Source organism: Pan paniscus, chromosome 9 (assembly GCF_029289425.2).
Source record: "Pan paniscus chromosome 9, NHGRI_mPanPan1-v2.0_pri, whole genome shotgun sequence".
NCBI classification, from domain to species: Eukaryota; Metazoa; Chordata; class Mammalia; order Primates; family Hominidae; genus Pan; species Pan paniscus.
Window position 1 is genome coordinate 114,638,258 of NC_073258.2, and position 27,318 is coordinate 114,665,575.

The 27,318-nt window shown below is 41.0% G+C and overlaps 1 protein-coding gene across 3 annotated transcripts in view; it reads left to right on the top strand.

Annotated features, from left to right (window-relative positions):
• The first annotated feature begins 13,448 nt into the window (after window positions 1-13,448).
• HTR3B (5-hydroxytryptamine receptor 3B) overlaps window positions 13,449-27,318 on the top strand; it is a 41,811-nt gene continuing 27,941 nt past the window's right edge. For 2 of the 3 annotated variants that reach the window (XM_055094858.2, XM_055094859.2), the window contains exon 1: window positions 13,449-14,357. In XM_055094858.2, the coding sequence (XP_054950833.1) occupies window positions 14,178-14,357 (180 nt within the window). In that variant the 5' untranslated portion in view covers window positions 13,449-14,177. The remainder of the gene's footprint in view (window positions 14,358-27,318) is intronic. The other variant, XM_055094860.2, reaches the window with a different exon arrangement.

The following is a 27,318-nucleotide window of genomic DNA, read 5'->3' on the forward strand; positions in this document are numbered from 1 at the left end:
ACAGTCAGCGTTACAGAGTTTTATCCCTCCTGTCAATATTAAAATTTGATATGGCTTTTAATTTTTTTAACTTTTAATTAAATTTTTATTTGACCAAGAGAAAACTGTCTAGAATTGTCTGACATTTAAAATCCACTTAAACAAAGCAGATTACCACCTTCAAGCATCACAATTATTCAGCATAAAGAACCTTTGTTGAAACATCTTTCTCATTTATTTAGGAGGAAAAATAAATCTAGAACAGAACTAAACAAAACTTTTTTATTTTTATTAAAAAATTCAAATTCCTTAAAATACCATGAACCATCTACTGAAACTGTACTTCAACAAGGGGCAGGATTTATCTCAAGGCCATGTTCACCTGCAACCTGCTGATAAATCTCTTTTAGAAAACTTAAGTGGCTCTACTGTGATTATTGACTTGTGTCTGCTCCACTTGACTGTATGCAGATCGAAAGCAGGGTTGGTGCCTTCATAATCTCTAAATAATCTGAACATGGAAACGACTGCTTTGTGCTTTTAAAGAGCTCGTATACTTCTACTCCTGTTCCCTGGGGCATCCTCTGAAACCTGATACACCAGTCTGCCTACCAGGACACTGTGTTAACTGGCCCGCTGGGTGACCAGAGAGGAGCCTTACTCTACTAGAAGAAGACGCAGTTAGTCCCTCTGGGGTCCTATCTTCGTAGTAAATCCCTGATATGGCTTTTAATAATATTGTTTATAACTTTTCAGATGTGCAGAAGACTTATTCCCATTCTTAGGAAGACAGTAGGAAAGTTACACTGTAACTTTCACCCGTTCACCCTCTCCTCACCCAGCTGAATATCAGTATTCAGCATAAATGCCATTTGTGAAAAGTCACTGAGGCTGGGCATGGTAGCTCACACCTATAATCCCAACAATTTGAGAGGCTAAGGCATCTCAGGAGTTGAGCCCAGGAGTTCAAGACTAGCCTAGGCAACATAGGGAAACTAAAAAAAAATTAGCCAGGCATGGTGATACTTACTTGTAGTCCTAGCTACTCTGGAAGCTGAAGTGGGAGGATCACTTGAGCCCAGGAGGTCAAGGCTGAAGTGAGCTATGATCACACCACTGCACTCTAGCCTGGGTGACAGAGCAAGACCCTGTCTCAGAAAAAAGAAAAAGAAAAAAAGAAGTTACTGAGTCAGTTTCCCAGGAAACTTGGGAGCTCCTAGGGACCAAGAGTTTGGAAGAATTACAGTAAGGAGGTAGGAGGAAGGAACTGGCCGGTCATAAGCTGTGTGAAAACAGATCGAATGGGTTGGTGTGGATTGGTGCTGGTGAACGCAAAGAGGAGAATTTACAGCAAAGACGAATAGTGGTGACATGAATAGAGGCCTGAAATGACTTTGAAATCATTTGAAAGTGCACTGTATAATAAAACTTAGAATGAGTTGGCGTAGTTTTCTGGGACTGCGCAGAATTGGTTAAGGCAGGCACGACAGCCACCACAAGGTGGTGCTCTGACTATATTCACAGCCACCAACTCGAATTTCCTCAGAGCTTTACAGTTCCCCACTCTGCTCTCAGTCTTTTTGGGCTCTAACTAGGGGTCTGTCACACTCCAGCCATACTCAGCCAGCCTATTATTAGTGCCAAGCCTTCCTCCTGGCGCGATGACAGTGTAAATTTCAGCAATGGCAGAAGGGGGACAAATACAGCTGTTGTGCATTTTAGAATAATTGCTATAGGCCATTTGGAGACAGATTTATAATAACAGCACTTATACAGACTTATACAATATTTCACTTTCCTATTTTATCCTCGCTCAACACTCTGCATCATGAACTTTTGAATTCTTTCAACTCATGTGAGTCTAGAATTATCTTCCCCCAATTTTACAAAGTGAGACTTGCACCCTCCCCCCGACCCCGTTCCCAGAAGGCACCATGCACTCTCATCTCAACCTCCAGCCCTTTCATGTGCAATTCCTTTTGCTGGGAGCTCCGTTCACCCTCTCCCCACTCAGCTGAATATCAGTACTCAGCACAAATGCTATTTGTGAAAAGCCTCCACCTACTCTCACTCCAAGTCTGGGCTCCTTTCTTTGCCTGGGTCCTCTCCAGTTCATCCATCTATAGGCATTTCTCTCAATGATTTCTTATCTGTCACCTCCAATCCACCTCTCCTCAGCTTTCTTATCCATAGATTGTCAATGTCTATCACAATTTCCTACTTACTAAGTGGATGAATGAATGAATAAATAAATAAAGTTCTAAAGGATCAAAGATCTTTCCTCATCTTGAGTCATAGCAGAGATGGAAATATCCAGAGATTTACACCTGAACCAGAACATCTCACTGGCTGCAGTAATTGACTGCCTTTCCCCAGAAAATGTCTAAATGGGTCTAAATGGAAATGTTGGGGGCCCTACAGTGAGCCATAGATCAGGGGAGATCCCCCAGTGCTGGCACAGCAAGACTTCAAGGCCCGTAATCTGTGCAGAAGATCTGAACGACATAGTGTACAGGGTAAGACTGTCTGTCATGTATTGTAGTCTCACTAAGCGGTTTCTTGGAATTGATGTCATTGGGAGAGTAAACAGAAGCAGCAAGCTTCTGTGTTCCTCCAAGTTCCTTCCACCTTCTATTTTCCTCTAGCTTTTGGGGGACATCTTACCCCCAAGGACTGTAAAATCTCTGAACTTGGAGTACACTCTGAGTGAGTCAAAGGGACTCATGATCTGCCTGCACCGGTGTCTCATGTTTGTCTTTTGCCCTAATTGCTCCCTGGTTCTGGAGCAAGCCAAATAAAGGCAATCTTGCTTCAAAACCAAGTTGTCATTCTCACCCATCCTTTGTGAAACGGGTGGTGAGTGTATCTCATCTTGGATGTGGTTATGAAAAGGCTGGATTCCTCTTGGCATCATCTTTCTGGCATAAGCCAGAATTCTTTTCTGTTCATTTGTTAATTCTTTCTTCCCTGTTTTCCTCCCATCTTTCTGGAACACTCAATGAACCCTTACTAGGTGCCAAGCTCTACGATGGAGATATAAAGCTGAATAACACAACATTGCTCCACCTTCAAGGTATTCACCAAATTCTAGAGCGACAGAAAAGTAAACAAATACTTATAACACACCTGAATAAGTACTGTAATGTAGGAATATATGAGGCCTTGTAAGATCAAGGGAGTGGTCACAGCATGTAGTTAGATGTTTTGAAAACACCTGGTGGGAGGGGTCCTGGTGGGAGTGTTTGCTGATTTCCATGGGACAAATTTTGTCATTATGATTTTCTTTCTTTCTTCCTTCCTTCCTTCCTCTTTCTTTCTTTCTCTTTCTTTCTCTCTCTCTCTTTCTTTTTCTCTCTTTCTTTCTTTCTTTCCTTCTTTCTTTCTTCTTTTGAGGCAGAGCCTCACTCTGTTGCTAAGGCTAGAGTACAGTGGCACAATCACAGCTCACTGCAGCCTTGACCTCCCCAAGCTCAGGTGATCCTCCCACCTCAGCCTCCCAACTAGCTGGGGCTACAGGCACGCACCACGATGCCCAGCAATTTTTTTGTAGTTTTCGTAGACACAGGGTTTCACTACGTTACCCAGGCTGGTCTTGAACTCCTGGGTTCAAGTGATCTGCCTGAGTTAGCCTTCCAAAGTGCTTCCAAGGTGTGAACCACTGCTCCTGGCTGACTGATTTCAATTTACCAACTGATATCACTGGAAACAAATGAAAAAACAATGGCCTTTTTGATCAGTGAGAGCTGGCTCCAGCACGTGACCATGATTTCAGCCTTGTGAGACCCTGAGCAGATCTGTTCATTCTGTTCCTGGACTTTTGACCTACAGGACTGTGAGCTAGATGAGTGCTGTTTTAAGCCCATACATTTGTGGTAATTTTTAATGCAGCCGTAGAAAACTAACTCAATGCTGTTTAAACCCTCTTTAAGGATGTGAAAACTAAGGCTTAGAAGCAGTAAGGAGTTTGACCAAGGCCATGAGCATCTAGCAAGTGATGAAGCTAGGATGCACAATGAGGCAAGTCTGACTTGAAGGCCTGGGACCTTATATCTTATGCTCTATGACCTCCCATAGAAAACCATGACACATAAACCACGAAAGGCCAGAACCATGAGGGACTCCATTCCCTTGTTTATTTGTTTACTTTTTAAGGACCATAAAATGTGCATTATTATTAAAAATGAAATTCTAAGCTAGAGGAAAATCGAATGCTGAGTGTGTCTTTGGACTTGAAGTGCCTCCTCTGTGGTTAGCTTGATATTGATTTCAGAGGAAAACACTGTGGAGTAACAGAAATTTCATATGGGACTCTACTCATTAAATGTTTGAGTTTGGCTGGAATGTCCATTTCTGCTTTTTTCCTCCAGCCTGACCAGATGTGCTCAGAAAATTTGGTTCCCCGAATATGTACATCTGTCAAAATTCCTGTCAATTTTAGCATGACTGCCAAGGGAGTGAACAAAGAGAGTTAGCGATTAACTTCAAAGAACTTTGTTGGAGAGGAATAAAGATATTTAAGGCCTATTTTTTGAACTAATTGCATTTGCATATTTATGGGATTTACTGATATAGCAGTAATTAAAAACTATTTAGTAGTCTTAAAGGACGCATAACTCAGTTGCTGTTTGCATAATAAACACTTCCTTATTATGTTTGCATAATAAACCCTCTCCCCTTGCTTCTTCCAAAAGACATCGGTCGATCTAATAGGTGCCATATCTTACTTGAAAATAATGGAGAAACAGAGTGCAAAGGCTCATGGGGATGTGAAGTGAGGACTTCTAAAAGAAATATATTTTCAGGTACTTTCTTAATGATGGGCTTGGCCTGAACTTCTGTAAGAGAATCGCAGATTCAAATCCCAGATTAAGTCTTTGTTTCTTTTACCCAAGTAATGCCACTTAAGAAGTCCAAATACGGTTGGGTGAGGTGGCTTACACCTGTAATCTCAAAACTTTGGGAGGCCGAGGCAGGTGGATCACCTGAGGTCAGGAGTTCGAGACTAGCCTGGTGAAACCCTGTCTCTACTAACAATACAAAAATTAGCCGGGTGTGGTGGCATGCACCTGTAGTCCCAGCTACTCGGGAGGCGGAGGCAGGAGAATCACTTGAACTTGGGAGGCAGAGGTTGCAGTGAGCCGAGATCACACCACTGCACTCCAGCCTGGAAAACAGTGCAAGACTCCATCTCAAAAAAAAAAAAGAAGTCCAAATGCCTAGCCCCTCATGATTCCAAATTTTGACTTACATATACTGATCTGCTGGAAAGGCTAGAATGAGACTTACCCCCACACTCATCCTTCCAAGGATGATGTCTGGGGAATTAGCAGAAACAATGCAGATAAAAAGCTTTCTCTGGGTGGATGTATTAGTCTATTCTCATACTGCTATACAGGCATACCTGAAACTGGGTTATTTATTTTATTTTATTTTGTTTTATTTTTTGAGATGGAGTTTTGCTCTTGTTCCCAGGCTGGAGTGCAATGACGCAATCTCAGCTCACTGCAACCTCTGCCTTCTGGGTTCAAGCGATTCTCCTTCCTCAGCCTCCTGAGTAGCTGGGATAACAGGCATGGGCCACCATGCCCAGCTAATTTTGTATTTTTAGTAGAGATGGGGTTTCACCATGTTGGTCAGGCTGGTCTCGAACTCCTGACCTCAGGTGATCCACGAGACTGGGTAATTTATAAAGAAAGTGGTCTAATTGACCCATAGTTCTGCATGGCTGGGGAGACCTCAGGAAACTTACAATCATGGTGGAAGGGGAAGGGGAAGCAAGGCAACATCATCCATGGTGGAGAGAGAGAGAGAGAAGGGGGAAGCGCCACACTTTTAAACTATCAGGTCTCATGAGAACTCACTATCATGAGAACAGCAAGGGGAAAATCTGCCCCCATGATCCAATAACCTCTCACCAGGCCCCTCCTCTGACACATGCAGATTGAAATTTGAGATGAGATTTGGGTGGGGACATACAGCCAAACCATATTAGTGGATGAAAAATGCTGTATGTAAGATAGTGAGGAGGGACCATTTTTGTGAAAAACTGAAGGGTGGGGAGAGGAGCAATACCAAACCTAAAAGAACTGAGTATGAGCTGGGTGTAGTGGTGCATGCCTATATTCCTAGCTACTGGGGAGGCCAAGGCGGAAGGATCACTTGAGCTCAGGAGATCACGACCAGCCTGGGCAACATACCAACACCTCATCTCTACTAAAAAGAGAAGAAATTAGCCAGGTGTGGTGGCACACACATATACTCCCAGCTATGGGAGGCTGGGATGGGAGGATTGCTTGAGGCTGGGAGATGGAGGCTACAGTGAGCCATGATCACACCACTGCATTCCAGCCTGGGCGACAGAGTGAAACTCTGCCTCTTAGGGAAAAAAAAAAAAGCTAAAAGTACTGAGTAAACAAAGTCCAGACAGGACACTAAGATTAGAAAAAGAAAGATCTAAGCCAGCTGACAGTACAGAGCAAGGCTGTCAAGGAAAGATCAGGAAGCATTGTATATAAACTACTTTGAAGACAAGTCACTCACACAAAATCATTGCCATCTTGACAGAATTCATCAGCCAATAAAGAGCCATAATGGGCAGGATTACTAGACTGTTGTTAAGTTAGCTAATGAAAGTTGTAATGTACCTGTATTACACATCATTAGTAATGGCCTTCCAGTAACAGATGGGCATATCAGAAAGTGCAAAGAAAAGGGAGGGAAGCACGTCCCCAGAAGGTTTGACTTAGAGTCATATCTTACTACAATGCATGGCAAGAATGCAATGTCGATCATCGCCTCAATTAAACCTTTGCATAAAGGGATGCTTCTGCATTGGTTTCCCATAAAAAGTGCTACCTACATAGCTATATTTCCTGTAGCTTGCCTTTCTCTTGTCCTAATTCATCCCATAAGTAGAAGCTGACAATTCAAAGAACTGATAGGAAGAGCTGAGACTTTGAGGGCCAGATCAGTCCTCTATGATCTTCTCTCTTGATGAAGCCCCATTTATCTGCCCACTCTCTCTAAAGAGTATTTCTCAGATAAACTTTCCATAACTGTGTACCAAAGTTCCTCCACCAAGTTACATTTAAATTACTCTTTCTTCTGAAATATTTTCAAATGTATAGCAGAATTGGATGGAGAGTACAAAGAATTCCCCTAGACCCCCACAATCATTTGAGAATAAGTTAGCAACATGATCAACATGATGTGCCCTGTTTTTTTTTTTTTTTTTCTGAGACAGAGTCTCATTCTGTCGCCCAGGCTGAAGTGCAGTGGTGTGATCTCAGCTCAGTGCAACCTCTGCCTTCTGGGTTCACAGGATTCTCATGCCTCAGCCTCCTGAGTAGCTGGAATTACAGGCATGTGCCACCGCGCCCGGCTAATTTTTGTATTTTTAGTAGAGACAGGGTTTCACCATGTTGGCCAGGCTGGCCTTGAACTCCTAATCTCAGGTGATCCACCCACCTAGGTCTCCTAAAGTGCTGGGATTACAGGCGTGAGTCACTGTGTGCGGATCTTCCCTCATTCTTGAATACTTAGTGTGCTGGTCTTACAAACAAGGACATTCTTTTGCATAATCTCTATACAATTAAAATCAGGAAACCAACATTACTACATTGCCACATTACTACCATTTAATCCACATACCTCATTCGAGTTTCAATTCTTCCCAAAATGTTCTTTATAACAAAAGGATCCAATTCAGAATCAGATATTGTGTTTGTGTCTCTTTAGTCTGATAGGTTCCTCAGTCTTTCCTTAACTTTTATAACCTTGGCACTTTTGTGTGTGTGTGTTTTTGTTTTTGAGACAGGGTCTACCTCTATTGCCCAGGCTGGAGTGCAGTGGCACAATCACAGCTCACTGCAGACTCTATCTCCTGAGCTCAAGTGATCCTCCTGCCTCAGCCTCCCAAGTAGCTGGGACTACAGGAGTGCACCACCACACTAAACTAATCTTTTATTTTTTTGTGTGGAGACAGGGTATCCTTATGTAGCTTAGGCTGGTCTCAAATTCCTGGGCTCAAGCAGTCCTCTTACTTCAACCTCCCAAAGTACTGGGATTACAGGTATGAGCCATTGCGCCTGGCCCACCTTGGCACTTTTGAAGATGCCTGCTGTTTTGTTTGTCCCACAGTATGCCATTGTCTCATCTGGTGTTTCCTCCTGAATAGATTCAAGTTATGAATTTTTGGCAAGACTATACCGGAAGAGCTATGGAAGCTAGGTGTGCTTGTTACTATTGGGGTGTCATTCTCCTAGGCTGCTAAGTGGACAGAGCTAGGGAATATATGCATGTATGAACATGTGCAAACACACATTACATTTGTATTTATTTCTTTTCTTTTCTTTTTTCTTTTTTTTTGAGGCGGAGTCTCCCTCTGTCTCCCAGGCTGGAGTGCAGTGGCGCGATCTTGGTTCATGGCAACCTCCACCTCCTGATTCAAACAATTCCCCTGCCTCAGCCTCCCGAGTAGCTGGGATTACAGGCATGTGCCACCACGCCTGACTAATTTTTGTAGTTTCAGTAGAGATGGGGTTTCACCATGTTGGTCAGGCTGGTCTCAAACTCCTAACCTCAAGTGATCCACTGGCCTCGGCCTCCCAAAGTGCTGGGATTACAGGCTTGAGCCACCACGCCCAGCTTATTTGCAATTATTTATATATTTAGCAAATGTACTGAAAACCATGGGTTCACACTGATACCTCCAAAACCAAGTCAACACCACATGGTTATCTTAGTTTTCTCTCTTTCTGTATATACCACTCCCTTCACCAACAGTAAGAAAGCAATTAGGCTACATTTTATTGGTAGATGAAAATTAGGTGTAGAACTTCATGGATTCTAAACAAAGGGACTGAGTGATTAGGAGAATAGGAATCAAATATATACTTCCCCCCTTCGGTTGGCTCTGTGAAAATTTATATCAAAATTTGCCTCTATAATCTCATTTTTAATAAAAAAGCAGGCAGATGTTGGAAATGGTATTTGTTTTTTCTTTCTAGAGCATCTGGGGGTGTCTAGAAATGGAAAATAGTGTTATTGTATAGAATTATGCATCGTGTTCCTTAGTAATGAAAAATGAATGCATATTCAATCAAAAAGTGAAAAAAAAACTTTTATTAAATGATGTTGAACTTTAACAGTTTTCATCTTCAATAAGCCTAGAAGCATCCTTTCTAGAAGGTTACTTTCTGAATTGTGAGCAGTGAAAATTTGAGAAGCCCTCCTATTTATCAAAAATCAATGTTTATTTTAATTAAAAGGGCTTAGGAAAAACAAAAAGCACTTTTCCATTGCATTGTTTGCAGTTGTTCTTCATTAGACAATACCAGGTTTCCATTAGCCTTGTGTAATTCAAGAGCCCAAGAACCACTGTCAAATGCTGAAGATGTTACTGCATAAGTCTGATTTAGAACAGCTATTTGGATTTCAATTATTAATGAAATTAGTGTCCTGAATGTCAGCAAGAGCACTGCCTTAGGTAAAGGCTGTAAAGGAAATCATATTAGTGTGGAATTTCCTCTCCTTAGGGGCTCCTCTTAGATTACATTATTCACTTAGCTATCTCCTGTCAGGAAAATGGAAATGTTGGCCACAGTCTGATCTTGGGGCAGAATCAAAGGGAGAAGTTAAGGGATTTCATGACGGCATCAATTCCAAAACATTTGCATGGTGCTGGTATTGCCTTTGGTCCCACTGAGTGTTTACAAAATAGCACCAGCAAGGATAGCATCAACTGGCAAACGGAGAAGGAGGAGAACAGAGTGGAGAGGAACCCTGTTAGGAGAAATTGAGCGGCATTCCATCTGGTAGGCAAGTTTGCATTTCTCCTTTTTGGGATCTGCCCAGGAATGTTGGCAAGTGTAATGGCTCCCCTGTGGGCCTGCATCCTGGTGGCTGCAGGTGAGTCCTTTTAATAATTTTACTAGGCATTAAGGATTAACTCTTAGAAGATAGAGACAATATTTGTATACACTGTGCTGCAGGACTTCTCAGGCATGTTTGCTTTTATTCATCGTCTGTAAAATGCCAGTCCTGTGAAGCTATATGGAAAACAATGATTTGTTTGTGACTTGGCTCCTATGATTGCAAATACATATACATATAGCATCAGACTGTGGGGCTTTTTACACATAGCTGAAAATATGCTCTGAAATGTTATAATTGCTTGATAAATCTCTGCTTCTCTAGAAATCAAGCTCTCTGCAGCTTGATTGAGAGTTTGGGGCATTCTTTTTCAAATTTGCTTTTATGTGTGGATAATATGTTTTTATTATCCAAAATAGTCTTGGCTTCATTATCAGCTGTTAGCAGCCCAGAGAAAAAGTCCGTTAGATTTGTCATGGCTACAGATATATGTATATCATATTGGTATTAGAGGCCTTAACATCTCGCCTTACAAAATCTATATAGGTGATGAGTATATCTCTAAAGACAGGTACTATAAACTGGTAAGTTTTGAGTCTACAATTCCTCTTAAAAGTAATTTAGAAGTTAATACTTTTTTTCCTAAATTTCTAGAACTATAGTTCCATGGCACCAGTATTAACTCTACTGAATTGAATCATTTTAGTTAGGATACAATTGATTCTTAGTACACGTGCACAAATCAAGAATTTATGATTATGCTGGTGTTCTCAACACCCCACTTTCTTGAGGTTTCTCCTAGAGCTCATATCTGAATTCTCAAGTTTTAGAATGTAACTGGAAGTGGAATGAGTCAATTATAGAGATGAGTTAGAAATTTGGTAGCCAGGAAGCTGGAAATGATTTTTTTATTGGGTAGAGAAGAAAAATAGCCACTTATCATTAAAGTATAAAAATCCTGGATGTTGAACATAAAGGATAAAAGCATATCTTAATTGTAAAAAATAAAAACAGAGCAAGTGTCATTAAATGCCAAATGGGTTTCTTAGTAGAAAATAATCGTGAACATTAAACTAAGATAAAATAGAAAAATGAAGATAAGAAAACAGACTAAGTTCTTAACAATATCTCTCTAATGTTTTGTATCATGCATGATTTTTGTTCTAAGTGTAGCAGAAAGAAGTGTTTTAATAGTGTCTGATAACCAGTGCTTTACCATAAATCATTCCGTGGATACTTGTTGCAGAAAGACCTGCCCTGTGGAATTGTACTGGGTTTTACTATATTTACTTTACATATTTTACTATATTTACAAATCAAGATGATTTGTAAATGTAAGAGCACGGAACCAATCTCAGGGGGCAGTGTGCTGGTATAGAAGGAGGCCTGAACAAGGAGAGCCAGCTAATTCCTGCTTCACCACTCACCAGCCACGTAACCCTGGGAAGTCAATTAATCTCTTAGAGACTCAGTTTTCCTGTAAGTTAACTTTATTTTGGATATTCATGACAATCAGATAAGACAGCATTGTTAAATTGTAAGGTGCAATGCAAATGTAAGATATTATTAACCTGAAAACACATGCAGAAAATACCACTGGCTATTTCTGTCCAATAATATACTCCTTACAACATGTCAGTCTTCTTTTTGAAAGGTTACTTGCTATTGTTCCTGATATTCTCAGGGAGCCAGGTTACACTTAATCACGTAGCGTCATGATTAAGAGCTTGGACTTCCAATCCAGACCAGCTGTGTGTAAATATCACTCCCTTCGCTTGCAAGCTTCATGACCTTGGGCAGTGCTAACCTCACTATGCCAATAGTCCCTCATCTGCAGCAATAGTGCACTCCTCACAGAGCTGTAGAGTACCTGTCTCATAAGTTTGTTGGGAACGTTGAAGGAGATCATTCATGTGAGGGCTTAGCCTGGTGCCTGGCATTCAGTCAGCATTCAATTAGTGTTAGGAATTCAATACATAAATCTCATTTCCTTTTAACCTCTCAGATATATGTGTAACTCTCTTATAATCCTACAGATACATAGTGACTAAAGCAAGAATAGTGCTTTCCATCAAAGTGCCCTGAACACTTTAAGATAGGTGCATGGGAGAGTAAGTCATTAAAATGAGGAAAACACAGCAATAATTTTACTGTGTTCTTATCTTCCTCCTTTTCAATCTCTCTTCACCAACAAGTGCTTCATAGCTCAGTCCCTAACACATTCTACTTTCCAGAAATCTTACAAGTGAATTATTTGAAGCTGATTATTAGCATTCAAGAAGGCAGTTTTGGCGAGGAATCTTTTCTGGGTCTGTTGATAGCTTCCATCAGTGTCTGTTGAAACATCACTGAACTGTGAGTCATTTAGTGCTTGTGTGAATGTCACATTAGCTTTCAAGGGGCATAATTTACTGTTAATTAATGGTCACTTAAATCCTTAATCTCTCTCCTGTAATTGATCTTTCTCCTCAGGCAAATTTGCATTCATAGTAGAAATGTAATTTATTATTTCTTCCCATCTTAAACAAAGAACTCTTTCCCCTTTTGGTTTATTTAAGCACATTTCCATTTGCTTATTATTTTTCTCCTTTCAGTGCTTGATTCTCTTTTGTTCCTAGTCCTAGCTTCCAGAACTTTCTCTTTTTAACCAAGATTTTGACCCATTCTAGAAAACATGAGTTTATCCATAGGGAATCTATGGATTGCTTCCTAGACAAGATCGCAGAGGGGAATTTGAGTCTTTGTGAGCAGTCAGTGCGAGGAACACATATTCATTTCTCAGAATTATGTTTTAATGCTGTCTCGGGTAATTTCCTGTATTGAAACATACTCATTTCGGTGTTTCCCCAACTGAGACTTGAATTGGGAGCTTCCAAGCGAGGTAAACGTGAAGCTGCCCACAGCAAAGTTGGCAGGAAAAGCACTGGGACAGCTTTGCTTTGTGCTCCTGACTTCCCTCCCCTGGGGTACACCAGCGAGAAATGTTCTCAGGTAGAGAGATTCACAGCACACTTTTTGACAATAACAGTTCACAAAAACCCTACAAATGATGCCTGATGCAAGCCACCCACCTTAGTCCTGCACGCCTGAATAGCTAACGCCATTTTAGGCATCTTCTTGGGTGAATTGTTAGGGAGTTAAAATGCTCATTAGATTCCCAGTTCCGACGGTAATGAAAGTGTATATTGCACTGCCCACAAGGAGTCTGGCATTGTACCTCCAGCATTGTTGTTAGCATTTTGGTCACACTGACATTGTTAAATCATAGAAATTGCTGCCTGTAGCGGCAAGTGACATGACATCATTCATAAAGAAATGGGTATAAACAGGATTGTTGCACAGGGAGAAGCGATCTCATTTACAGTTTCCTGCTGGATCCCTCATACCTTTGGCAGCTCATCAAAATAACCATCAAAACCACTGAGAGCCCAGGCAAATTCACACGCAGGACACTACAGAGAGATTTCACTCACGCACTTTGTCAGGAGGTGTGCAATTTGCTTCGGTCCAATGACTGAGTGAAGCATTGAATCCCCTAAGGGCTGGCAAAGCTTGTGAACAAAATATCTTTTTGCAATTCAGAGAAAGCCCTCACAAATTTGTCACTTCCAATTGCTGGTGCTCATTTCTCTTGCTTCCCTTCCTCTGGCCTCCCTGGCCTCAACACCAATCACAGCTCCTCTACAAATCAAGATTTTTGGGTCAGAAGAAATGGTTGTTCCCTGGAACCAGAGAGAATTTTCTCAAAACAAAGATCTCATTTTCTGACAAGTGCATTTTATTTAAGGACAGATGAAATGAGAAAAGAGATTTTTGAGGAGAAAAGTACAAATTGGGCTCTCGTTAATCCCTTTATCTAGAAATCTATACAAGTTTTTTGGGTTAATGGGTTTCTTCATGTTTTTTTGCTTGATTTTTCTATTGAATTTTTGAATTACACATGAAAAATCAAAAGAAAAACCAACGCGGGAGTTAAGTTTTGGCTAAGTGTGTAGGTGGGTTTTTTCTAGATGCTAGGAGAGGATGATACAGGAATAAAGAAATTATTCTGTCTCCAAAATGCAAGATTGTTGTAAAATGGAATTGTAGGTACAGTTTTCCAACCTTGGAGATGGCGTTGATTTACTTGTTTTTACAATGAGATTTCTCCATTGGGCACTTAGGCCATCAGCTTACTTTAAGCGTTTGCCAAAGGCCCCACCAGCTGGCTGTGAATTGATGCAGATTTTGGTGAGCTGAAAGCTATATTCTAGTAAAAGCCACCGAGTCCTGAACAGTCTGAAACCTCCTAAAGAAACCAAGCTCCTCTTACTTTTATCTTCACAATGATAGTTTATTTTCCAGGAATTCTAGCCACAGATACACATCATCCCCGGGATTCTGCTCTGTATCATCTCAGCAAGCAGCTATTACAGAAATATCATAAAGAAGTGAGACCAGTTTACAACTGGACCAAGGCCACCACAGTCTACCTGGACCTGTTCGTCCGTGCTATATTGGATGTGGTAAGGACCATCTTGCCCCTTCCTATTCTTGTTAACGTCTTTTAAAACAGTCTGCAGTTCATGCAGGAGCCTATGAGAGGTTATATTCTTGAGATTGTAGTTGAACTGGCAGGGAAGTTGTGCTAGATTCATTTTAGCAGTTAGGTAAAATATTCATTAGGCAAATCATGCTTTCTAGCCCCCAGTGGACACTGTGTAGGGCAAATCGTCTAGATCATGGAATTAAGATGTTTTAAGAATTGTGAAGCTGAGTGTGGTGGCTCATGCCTGTAATCCTAGCACATTGGGAGGCCAAGGTAGGCAGATCACTTGAGCACACGAGTTGGAGGCCAGCCTAGGCAGCATGGCGAAACCCTGTCTGTACCAAAAATACAAAAACTAGCCGGGCCGTGGTGGTGCATGCCTGTAGTTCCAGCTACTCAAGAGGATGAAGAGGGAGAATAGCTTGAGCTTGGGTGGTTGAGGCTGCAATGAGCCATGATCATGCCACTGCACTCCAGCCTGGGTGGCAGATCCAGACCTTGTCTCCAAAAAAAAAAAAAAAAAAAAAAAATTGTGGTCATGGATCATAGTACATATTGTATGAATATTGCTGAAACCAAAAACAGTAATAGGTATTTTATCCTATGGTTCACATTTGTTATGATAATAACAGATTTAAGAAGAGATTCACTACTTATTGCTTGAGATTTAAAAGAGAGAAAAAAATGCCTTATTATCTTGAGTTTATAAGGGGGCTTTTATATCTAAAGCGTTTGCTAAGGATGGTGGAGAGAATTTGTTTATTAAAGCATCCTTTTTCTCCTATGTCTGGAAGATGGGCTGTGGGAATGAAACGAACACTGTAAAGTAGTTGGCAGAGTTCTTAGGAAGCCATCAACAAGTGATGATCCTGATGGTTAGCACCTCTTCCTCTTCCTCCTTTTTTCTAATTACAAAGTCTTTGATTTCAATTGGTCCCAGAGTTATTTTGATTTCTCTCTTTTTTCTTTTTCTTTTTTTTTTTCTTTTTTGAGATGGAGTCTCTCTCTGTCACCCAGGCTGGAGTCCAATGGCACGATCTCAGCTCACTGCAACCTTTGCCTACCGGGTTCAAGCGATTCTCCTGCCTTAGCCTCCCTAGTAGCTGGGATTACAGGCATGCGCCACCACGCCCGGCTAATTTTTGCATTTTTAGTAGAGACGGGGTTTCACCTGTTGGACAGGCTGGTCTCAAACTCCTGACTTCAAGTGATCCATCTGCCTCGGCCTCCCAAAGTGCTGGGATTACAGGCGTGAGCCACCACACCCGGCAATTTCTCCTAAAAACAGTCTTTACTGAGCTCGTTTTGTTAAAGTAATTTAATCATTGTTTTTCCATTTACTTCTCAAAAATTGTTTTCTTTTCTTTTTTTTTTTTTTGAGACGGAGTCTCGCTCTGTCGCCCAGGCTGAAGTGCAGTGGCACGATCTCTGCTCACTGCAAGCTCCGCCTTCCAGGTTCACGTCATTCGCCTGCCTCAGCCTCCCGAGTAGCTGGGATTACAGACATGCGCCACCGCGCCCGGCTAATTTTTTGTATTTGTAGTAGAGATGGGGTTTCACTGTGTTAGCCAGGATGGTCTCGATCTCCTGACCTCATGATCCATCTGCCTCGGCCTCCCAAAGTGCTGGGATTACAGGCATAAGCCACCGCACCTGGCCAAAAATTGTTTTCTAATTGAGGTAAAATATACATATGTGGAAATACACAGATATTAAGTGTACAAGCTGATGAGTGTTGCTAATTACATATACCCATATAACATTTATTTATTTATTTATTTATTTTGAGATAGAGTCTGGCTCTGTCACCCAGGCTGGAGTGCAGTGGCACGATCTCAGCTCACTTCAACCTCTGCCTCCCAGGTTCAAGTGATTCTCCTGCCTCAGCCTCCTGAGTAGCTGGGATTACAGGCATGTGCCACCACACTCGACTAATTTTGTATTTTTAGCAGAGATGGGGTTTCACCATGTTGGTCAGGCTAGTCTTGAACTCCTGACCTCAAAAGATCTGCCCACCTCAGCCTCCCAAAGTGTTGGGATTATAGGTGTGAGCCACCACACCCGGCTATTTATTTATTTTTTGAGATGGAGTCTCACTCTGTTGCCCAGGCTGGAGTGCAGTGGCACCATCTTGGCTCACTGCAACCTCTGCCTCCCGGGGACAAGCAATTCTCCTGCCTCAGCCTCCTGAGTAGCTGGGATTACAGGTGTCTGCCACCACACTCGGCTCATTTATATATTTTTTAGTAGAGATGGGGTTCCACCATGTTGGCCAGGCTGGTGTTGAACTCCCGACCTCAAGTGATCTGGCCGCCTCAGCCTCCCAAAAGTGCTGGGATTACAGGCATGAGCCACGGTGCCCGGCCATATAACCCATATCTCTATCAAGATATCAAAGATCCCCAAAAAGGTCCCTTGTTCCCTTCCTAGTCCATCCCCATCCTCTTCACCCACAGAGACAAATACTCTTCTGATTATTTCTTTCAGCAGTGATTAGTTTTGCTGGTTGTAGAACTCCATGTGATGAAATTTTATTGTGTGTACTTGATTGTGTCTGGCTTTTTCACTTGGCATTTTGAGATTCACTTCTGCTGCAGTGTGTATCAGTAGTTTGTTCCTTTTTCTTAATAAGTAGTATTCAGTTATGGCTATATCATGATTTGTTTATCCATTCTCCTGTTGACAGGCATTTGGGTTGTTTCTAATTTTAGGATAGTATGAATAAAGCTGCTAAGAATTTTCTTGTACGAGTCTTTTTGTGTGTATGTTTCCATTTCTTTCTTTCTTTTTTTTTTTTTTTTGAGACCGAGTCTTGCTCTGTCACCCAGGCCGGAGTGCAGTGGCGCTATCTCGGCTCACTGCAAGCTCCGCCTCCCGGGTTCACGCCATTCTCCTGCCTCAGCCTCCCGAACAGCTGGGACTACAGGCATGTGCCACGACGCCCGGCTAATTTTTTGTATTTTTAGTAGAGACAGGGTTTCACTGTGTTAGCCAGGATGGTCTCGATCTCCTGACCTCGTGATCCGCCCCCCTCGGCCTCCCAAAGTGCTGGGATTACAGGCGTGAGCCACCGTGCCCGGCATTTCCATTTCTTTTAAGTAAAACCTAGAAGTTCTGTGACTGGGTCACAGGAGGGTGTACACTTAATGAGAAACTGCCAAACTGATTTGCAAAGTGGTTGTGCATTTTACACTCCCACCAGTAAGCTATGAGAGTTCCTATTGCTACACATCCCTGCCAACATTTGGTGTTACCAGTCTTTTTAATTTTAGTCATTCTAGTAAGGGTATAATGGTATTTCATTGAGGTTTTATTAAAATTTCCCTAATGGCTAATGATTTTGAACTCTTTTTCATGTGCTTATTGGCTACTTACAGATTTTTCTTTATGAAATGCCCATTTAAGCCTTCTCTTATTTTTAAAATTGGGTCATTGGCTTTTTTTATTGTTATTATAGATTTATAGGAGCTATTTATACATTCTGGGCACAGTCTTTTTTTAGATATTACCTCCTATATTATATAATATGTAGTTATATCATTATTATAATATAATAACATATAATATAGTAATTACATAATACATACACATATTATATAATAAGTGTTTATTCCCAGTCTGTGTCTTCACTATTCATTTTCTTAATGGGTCTTACAATGAATAGAAATTTTCAAATTTGCTGACATTTGTTAGTTTGTTATGGTTTGAATGTGTCCCCAAAATTTCTTTCTTTCTTTCTTTTTTTTTTTTTTTTTGAGACAAAGTCTCAAAGGCTGGAGTGCAATGGCACTATCTCAGCTCACTGCAACTGCCACCTCCAGGGTTCAAGTGATTCTCTTGCCTCAGCCTCCCGAGTAACTGGGATTACAGGTGCCTGCCACCATGCCCGGCTAATTTTTTTTTTTTTTTTTTTTTTTTTTTAGTAGAGACGGAGTTTCACCATGTTGGCCAGGCTAGTCTTGAACTCCTGACCTCAGGTGATCCGCCTGCCTCGGCCTCCCAAAGTGCTGGGATTACAGATGTGAGCCACCATGCTTGGCCTTTTTTAAAAAAAATTTTATTTTTAGACGAAATCTCTCTCTGTCACCCAGGCTGGAGTGCAATGGCGCAATCTTGGCTCACTGTAACCTCTGCCTCCCAGGTTCAAGCAATACTCCAGCCTCAGTCTCCCGAGTAGCTGGGACTACAGGCAAGTGCTATCACACCCGGCTAATTTTTCTATTTTTAGCAGAGATGGGGTTTCACCATGTTGGCCAGGCTTGTCTCAAACTCCTGACCTCAGGTGATCCACCTGCCTCGGCCTGCCAAAGTGCTGGATTACAGGAGTGAGCCACCACGCCCAGCCTCCAAAATTTCATCTGTAAATTCATATGTTGATGGTATTTGGAGGTGCGGCCCTTGGAAGGTAATTAGGATGGTGGCTATATAAGGAGAGAAAGCTGACCTGACATGCTCTTGACCTCTTGCTGTGAGATGCCCTCCTCCATGTTATGATGCAGTGAGAAAGCCCTGATCAGATGCAGCTCCTTGAGCTTGAACTTCCCAGCCTCCAGAGCTGTGAAAAATAAAATTTTTTTTATATAAATTACACAGTCTCAGGTTTTCAGATATAGGAACAAAAAATGGACTAAGACAAAGTCCATTTTAATGAACTGTTTTTTAAATTTTTAAAAAGATTTTAAAAATGTTTTAAAAATTAAATTAAATTGGCTGGGCGCAGTGGCTCACGCCTGTAATCCCAGCACTTCGGGAGGCTGAGGCAGGTGGATCACCTGAGGTCAGGAATTTGAGACCAGCCTCAACGTGGAGAAACCCTGTCTCTACTAAAAATACAAAATCAGCCAGGTGTGGTGGTACATGCCTGTAATCCCAGCTACTCGGGAGGCTGAGGCAGGAGAATTGCTTGAACCTGGGAGGCAGAGGTTGCGGTGAGCCGAGATCATGCCATTGCACTCCAGCCTGGGCAACAAGAGTGAAACTCCATCTCAAAAAAAAAAAAATTAAATTAAATTAATTTTGTTTTCTTGAGACAGTCTTGCTCTGTTGCCCAGGCTGGAGTCCAGGGACACAATCTCACCTCACTGCAACCTCCGCTTCCTAGCTTTAAGCAATTCTCGTGCCTCAGCCTCCCAAGTAGCTGAGATTACAGGTGTGTACCACCACACCTGGCTAATTTTTGTATTGAATTTTATTTTCTAATTAATATATATTACACGTTTGTTGATGACAGGCATTAGACTCTAGTCTTCTCATCTGGTTTTGGTATCAGGATTGTGTTGGCCTTATAAAACAGAATTGTTGAGAATTGTTTCCTTCTCAGTGTTCTGACAGCGTTGTATAATGTGAATATTTTTTCTTCCTTAATGTCTGATAGAATTTACCAGTAAAATTATAGGGGTCTGGAACTTTCTTTGTGGGAAGGTAATCAAATGCAAATTCAAATTTATTTACACATATTCAGTTTTTTCTTGTGTCAGTTTTGTTAATTTGTATTTTTAAGGAATTTGTCTCTTTCATGCAGTTTGTCAAATTTATTGACTTAGTTGTTCATATATTTTTTTCTATTATTTTCATGCCCATAGGATCTCTAGCGATATGGCTTTTGTGTCTCATATTGGTAATTTGTATTTTCTCATATTTTCCCTTGACTAATCTTGTCATAGTTTTACCAATTTTATTTTTTTCAAAGAGCCAACTTTGGGCTTTGTAATTTTTTGTTTTGTTTTGTTTTGTTTTGCTTTGAGTCAGGGTCTCACTCTGTTACTTAGGCTGGAGTGCAGTGGTGTGATCACGGCTCACTGCAGCCTCAACCTCCCATGCTCTTTAGATATCTTTACATATTTATTTTCTTCTACTTACTTTGTTTGTGTTTTTGAGATAGAGGGAAGAGACAGACAGAGTCTCTGGGACCCAGTAATCTGATTTTTTTTCCCTCTAGTTTTGGCTTATACAGAATATTATATAAATGGAATTATATGTTATTTTACATTTTGTGCATGGCTTCTTTCACTTAGCATAATGCCTTTGAGATTTATCCATGTTGTTGCATAACTCAGCAGTAGTAGTTTATTGTACAGATGCACTACAATTTATCTGTTTACCAGTTGTGGGACACATGGATTGTTTCCATTTGGGGGCAATTATGAATAAAGCCACTATAAATATTTGCATACGTTTTTCTTTCTCTTGGATAAATGCTTAGGTATAGTATTGGTGAGCTGTGTGATGGGTCTATGTTTAATTTTATAAGAAACTGTCCAGCTTTTTTCCAAAGTGGCTGTTATCATTTTGCATGTCACTCATAATGTGTGAGAGCTTCAGTTTCTCCACATAATCATTACTCCTTGAAGCTGTCAATCTTTAAATGTTTTTTTTTAGACGGAGTCTCGCTCTTGTCGCCTGGGCTGGAGTGCAGTGGCATGATCTCAGCTCACTGCAACCTCTGCCTCCTGGGTTCAAGCGGTTCCCCTGCCTCAGCCTCCTGAGTGGCTGGGATTACAGGCACCCACCACCGTGCCCGGCTAATTTTTGTACTTTTAGTAGAGATGGTTTCGCCATGTTGGCCAGGCTGGTCTCTAACTCCTGATCTCAGGTAATCTACCTGCCTCAGGCTTCTGAAGTAGTGGGATTATAGGCATGAGCCACCGCACCCGGCCCAATTTTAAAAATTTTAACCATTGTAGTAGGTTTGCAGTAGTATCTCAACGTAGTTTTTAATTTTTATTTCCCTAACATTTGAACATGTTGAACATTTTTTCATGTGCTTATTTGCCAATTGCCAACTGTATATCTTCTTTGGTAATATGTCTGCTCAAATCTTTTATTTATTTTTAAAGTTGGGCTGTTTATTATTTTATTATCAGGTTACAAGAGTTATTTATATACTCTGAGCTTATTTCTTGACTCTATTCTATTCAACTAATCTGTATGTTTGTCTTTCTAACAATACCACACTGTTTTCATTACTGTAGCATTATGGAAGTCTTGAAATAAGATAATGTGAATCTTCTAATCTTGTTCTTCTTTTTAAAAATTGTTTTAACTTTTCTAGGTTGTTTGCATTTCCATATAAACTTTAGAATTGACTCATCAATGTCTATTTTTAAAAACTTCTGGAATTTTGATTGGTACTGCGCTGAATCTATAGATAAATTTGAGGAGAACTGACATCTTAACAATACTGAGTTATCCAGTCCATACATACAGTGTATCTCTCTGTTTAGTTCTTTAATTTCTTTTATTAATGTTTCATCATTTTTAGCATTTTGCATACATTTGGTTAAATTTATTCCTAAGTATTTCACATTTTTTGTTATTATAAATGGTATTTTAAATTTGAATCTAGTTGTCTGTTGCTAGCATACAAAAACACAGTTGATTTCTAGATATTGGTCTGGGATTCTGTGACCCTTACATTTCTTTTTCGCTTTAGAGGCTTTTTTTGGTAGATTCTTTCAGATTTTCTGTGTAGAAAATCATGTTGTCTGTGAGGAAAATCAGTTTTGCTTCTTTCTTTCTGATCTTTATACATTTGTTTCCTTCTAGTGTCTTGTTACCCTGACTAGGGCCTCCAGTACAATGTTGAACAGAATGGTATACTGCTCTATAAATATTAATTCAATAAATGTGGTTGATAGTGGTGTTGAAATCTTCTATTTTTTTTTTTTTTTTGAGATGAAGTCTCACTCTTGTCCCCCAGGCTGGAGTGCAGTGGTGCAATCCCAGCTCGCTGTAAACTCCGCCTCCCGGGTTCAAGTGATTCTCCTGCCTCAGCCTCCTGAGTAGCTGGGATTACAGGTGCCTGCCACCACACCCAGCTAATTTTTCTACTTTTATTAGAGACAGGGTTTCACCATGTTGGCCAGGCTGGTCTTGAACTCCTGACCTCAGGTGATCCGCCCACCTTGGCCTCCCAAAGTGGTGGGATTACAGGCGTGAGCCACTGCACCCGGCCGAAATCTTCTATTTTTTTTCTTCCAGTTGTTTTATTAACTTGATGGAGTGGAATGTTAAAATCTCCAGTTATGATTGTTGTTGTTATGATTTCTCTCTTTGGTTCTGCCAACTTTCGCTTCGTGTATTTTGAAGCTATGTTATTAGGTGCATACACATTTAGACTTATATTTTTCTTTTCTTTGGGGTTTTTTTTTTGAGACAGTATTTTACTCTGTCGCCCAGGCTGGAGTGCAGTGGCATGACTGTGTCTCACTGCAGCCTCAACCTCCTGGGCTCAGACAATTCTCCTGCCTCACCCTCCTGAGTAGCTGGGACTACAGGCACATGCCACCACACCCAGCTAGTTTTTGTATTTTTGGTAGAGACGGGGTTTTGCCATATTGCCTACCATGGTCACTAACTCCTGAGCTTAAGCAATCTGCCCACCTTGGCCACCCAAAGTGCTGGTATTACAGGTGAGCCACTGTGCCCAGCCTATATGTCTTCGTAATGAACAGATCCTTTTACTGTTATGAAACGCTCCACTTCATCTCTGATAATATTCCCTTTTATGAAGTTTTTCTTATGCTTGCTTCCCACATGGCATATTCTTGGCCATCCTTTTATTCCCAATCTATTTGTATCATTTGATGTCCTTTGTATTTGAAGTCATTTCTTATAACAATATATAGTTAGGTACATGCTGAAAAGAAATATATAGGCAGACCCTGTGTACACTTCACTCAGTCTCTCATACTGTTAACATCTTGCAAATATATATATATGTTACAGTGTCAAAACTAGAAAATTAACACTGGTACAATCTATAGAGCTTATTCAGATTTCTCCAGCTTATGTGTACTCGTGTGTGTGTGTGTGTGTGTGTGTAGTTCTATGTAATTTTATTACATGTGTAGCTTTTTGTAATCAGCACCACAATCAAAGTACATAATTGTATCAACACCACAGGGCCCCCAGGTGCTACCCCTTTATAGCCACATTCCTTTCTCTCTGCTGACTCCTAACCCCTGGCAACCACTAATCTTTTCTCCATCTTTAGGCTATTTCAAGAATATTATATAAATGGAATCATACAATATATTACCTTTGAGATTGGCTTTTTTCCTTTAGCATAATTCCCTTATGGTCCCTCTGTGTTGTTGTGAACACCAATAGTTCATTTCTTTTTGTTGCTGAATACTATTCCAGGTTAGGGCTTTTTTTTTTTTTAAACCAGTATGACAATCTATGCATTTTTTTTTTTCAATATGGAGTCTCACTCTGTCCTCCAGGCTGGAGCACAGTGGCCCAGTCTTGGCTCACTGCAACCTCCACGTTCTGGGTTCAAGCAATTCTCCTGCCTCAGCCTCCTGAATAGCTGGGATTACAGGCATGCGCCACCACACCTGGCTAATTTTTGTATTTTTAGTAGAGACGGGGTTTCACCATGTTGACCAGGCTGGTCTTAAACTCTTGACCTCAAGTGATCTGCCTGTCTTGGCCTCCGAAAGTGTTGGAATTACAGGTATGAGCCACAGTGACCAGCCAATCTATGCATTTTAGTGGAAATGTTTAGCTCATTTGCCAGTACCATCTTGCTATTTGTCTTCTAGTTTTCTCATCTGTTTTTTGTTCTATTCCTCATATCCTGATTTATTTTCCGTAATTTTTAAATTTTTATAAATATTAAAAATATTTTAAATATTGGATTATAGTTCCTCTATTAGCTTTTTAGCGATCCATCTTTGTATTTTTTTAGACTTTGCCTTAGGAATTTCCATATTCATCATTAACTTATTACAGTGTACTTAGAATTAATATTTTGACACTTCACATAAAATGTACGAAACTTACAACAGTAAAATTCCATTTACCTGCTCCCGCCTCTTTTGTGCTACTTTTATCTTCAATTTTACATTTACATACAAAATATACCCACAAAATGATGTTATTATTTTAAGGTAATCTGTTAAAATAATTTAATGATTCAGTTTCAATTTATTTTAATAGGGATGTTTTTCTATGTTACTATTTTAGTGCTAGCAGTGAATCAGAGTCTTTGATTTTTTTGGACTGAGAATTAGGCATTTAAATCAATGAAAAAATAAATTTGAAACTTAAGAGTACAAGGTTTAGGCAGGGCGCAGTGGCTCACGCCTGTAATCCCAGCACTTTGGGAGGCCGAGGCAGGTGGATCACCTGAGGTCAGGAGTTCGAGACCAGCCTCAACATGGAGAAACCCCTGTCTCTACTAAAAAAATACAAAATTAGCCAGGCATGGTGGCACATGCTTGTAATCCCAGCTACTTGGGAGACCGAGGCAGGAGAATTGCTTGAACCTGGGAGGCGGAGGTTGCGGTGAGCCGAGATTGCACCATTGCACTCCAGCCTGGGCAACAAGAGCAAAACTCCATCTCAAAACAACAACAACAACAACAACAAAGAGTACAAGGTTTAAATTTTTTTTCCTTTTTACTGATTCAGGTTACTTTGGTGTCATTTTCCCCCAACTTAGATAAACCCCTAATCAATTATTTCATTGTAAAGAGGAATATTTAAATAGTACCCCTAAAATTCCTTTTTTTATTATTTTAGTTTTGTTTTTATTTTTACTTTTTTTGAGATGGAGTTTCACTCTTGTTGCCCAGGCTGGAGTGCAATGGCGTGATCTTGGCTCACCACAACCTCTGCCTCCCGGGTTCAAGTGATTCTCCTGCCTCAGCCTCCCGAGTAGCTGGGATTACAAGCATGTGCCACCACGCCAGGCTAATTTTGTATTTTTAGTAGAGACTGGGTTTCATCATGTTGGCCATGCTGGTCTCAAACTCCGGACCTCAGGTGATCTGCCCGCCTCAGCCTCCCAAAGTGCTGGCATTACAGACGTGAGCCACCGCGCCTGGCCCAGAATTCCCTCTTTTAAACAACAAATTGTACTTTTCCCAGTTTTTTGTTTGTTTGTTTGTTTGTTGAGATGGAGACTCACTCTGTCACCCAGGATGTAGTGCAGTGGCACCATCTCAGCTCACAGTAACCTCCGCCTCCCGGGTTCAAATGATTCTCCTGCCTCAGCCTCCTAAGTAGCTAGGATTACAGGCACCTACCACCATGTCCAGCTAACTTGTATTTTTAGTAGACATGGGGTTACACTATGTTGGCCAGACTGGTCTCGAACTCCTGACATCGAGTGATCCACCCACCTTGGCCTCCCAAGGTGCTGGGATGACAGGCATGAGCTACTGTGCATGGCCATATTTCCCCAATTATCCTATTAAGTAAGAGTCCTAGCCCTAAGATCTTAGAAAATATTGTTTGTTTAAATACCAGGAAATACCTCTTACTAAAAAGCCTAGTCTTAAACAGCTTGAATAGAAAATTCCTTCAAGTTTTTTATTTTTATTTTTTTTGAGACAGAGTCTCACTCTGTCGCCCAGTCTGGAGTACACTGGTGCAATCTCGGCTCACTGCAACCTCTGCCTCCTGGGTTCAAGCGATTTTCCTGCCTCAGCCTCCCAAGTAGCTGGGATTACAGGTGCCCACCACCACACCTGGCTAATTTTTATATTTTTAGTAGAGATGGGGTTTCACCACATTGGCCAGGCTGGTCTTGAACTCCAGACCGCAAGTGATCCACCCACCTCAGCCTCCCAGAGTGGTGGGATTACAGGCATAAGCCATCCCGTCCTGCCCATCTTTTTCCTTTCTGACTTCCTATTTATTTTTATTTTTTATTTTTTTTTTGAGACAGAGTCTCACTCTGTCACCCAGGGTGGAGTGCAGTGGCACGATCTCGGCTCACTGCAACCTCCGCCTCCCAGGTTCAAGTGATTCTCCTGCCTCAGCCTCCCAAGTAGCTGGGATTATAGGCACCCACCACCATGCCTGGCTAATTTTTGTACTTTTAGTAGAGACGGGGTTTCACCATGTTGGCCAGGCTGGTCTTGAACTCCTGACCTTGTGATCTGCCCGCCTCAGCCTCCCAAAGTGCTAGGATTACAAGTGTGAGCCACTGTACCCGGCCCCTTCGTATTTATTAAGATAAAGAAAATTGCTGGCCGGGCGTGGTGGTGGGCACCTGTAGTCCCAGATACTCGGGAGGCTGAGACAGGAGAATCGCTTGGACCCAGGAGGCAGAGGTTGCAGTGAGCTGAGATCGCTCCACTGCACTCCAGCTTGGCGACAGAATGAGACTCCATCTCAAAAAAAAAAAAAAAAAAGTTGCTCAGGCTTTCCTTTAGAGGTTTATTTGGAGATAAATGGAAAAGGTGTAAAGTATTTATATTAATATTTTCCCTTGGAACAAGTGTATCGAATTGGAAATATTTTTCTAACTCTTTCTTCCTACCCTGACAAAAGAAAGTAAAATCAGATTCCTTATGGTAGGTAAGGAGAACACCATTATCTTTTTAAAGATGTGGGATTTCCCTACCAGAATTGTAGAATATACTTGTTTGTTATTAGACTATGTTAGACATGTCATCATATTGAATCTGGCAAATTTTCTTACAGAAATCTGAAAAAATTTTATATTCTGTCCCTCTAGTTTTATCCCTGTCTATATTATCTTCTTACATTATCTTACATTATCTTCTCCGGGTTCTCAGTACAACAATGAGCCTGGACCCATGGTTGTTTCCTGCTTGTAAGTCATTCATTCTGCTATTTCCCCTACCAAATGTCTTTCTCTTCATTCTCCATCTGCAAAATATTGTAGTCCTTCAAATCTCAGCTCTTAAAATAAAATTTCCTCATTTCTCCAAGGTGAGAGCACTTCCTTTAAATCCACTTAAGTCTGTGTGGATTTTCTTTTCCTTCCTTTTCTTTCTTTTTTCTTTTTCTTTTTTTTTTTTTTTGAGATAGGGTCTCACCCTATCATCCAGGCTGGAGTACAGTGGCGTGACCTCAGTTCACTGCAACCTCCCAGGCTCAGGTGATCCTCCCATCTCAGCCCCCCAAGTAGCTGGTACTATAGGTGTACACCACCATATCAGGCTAATTTTTGTATT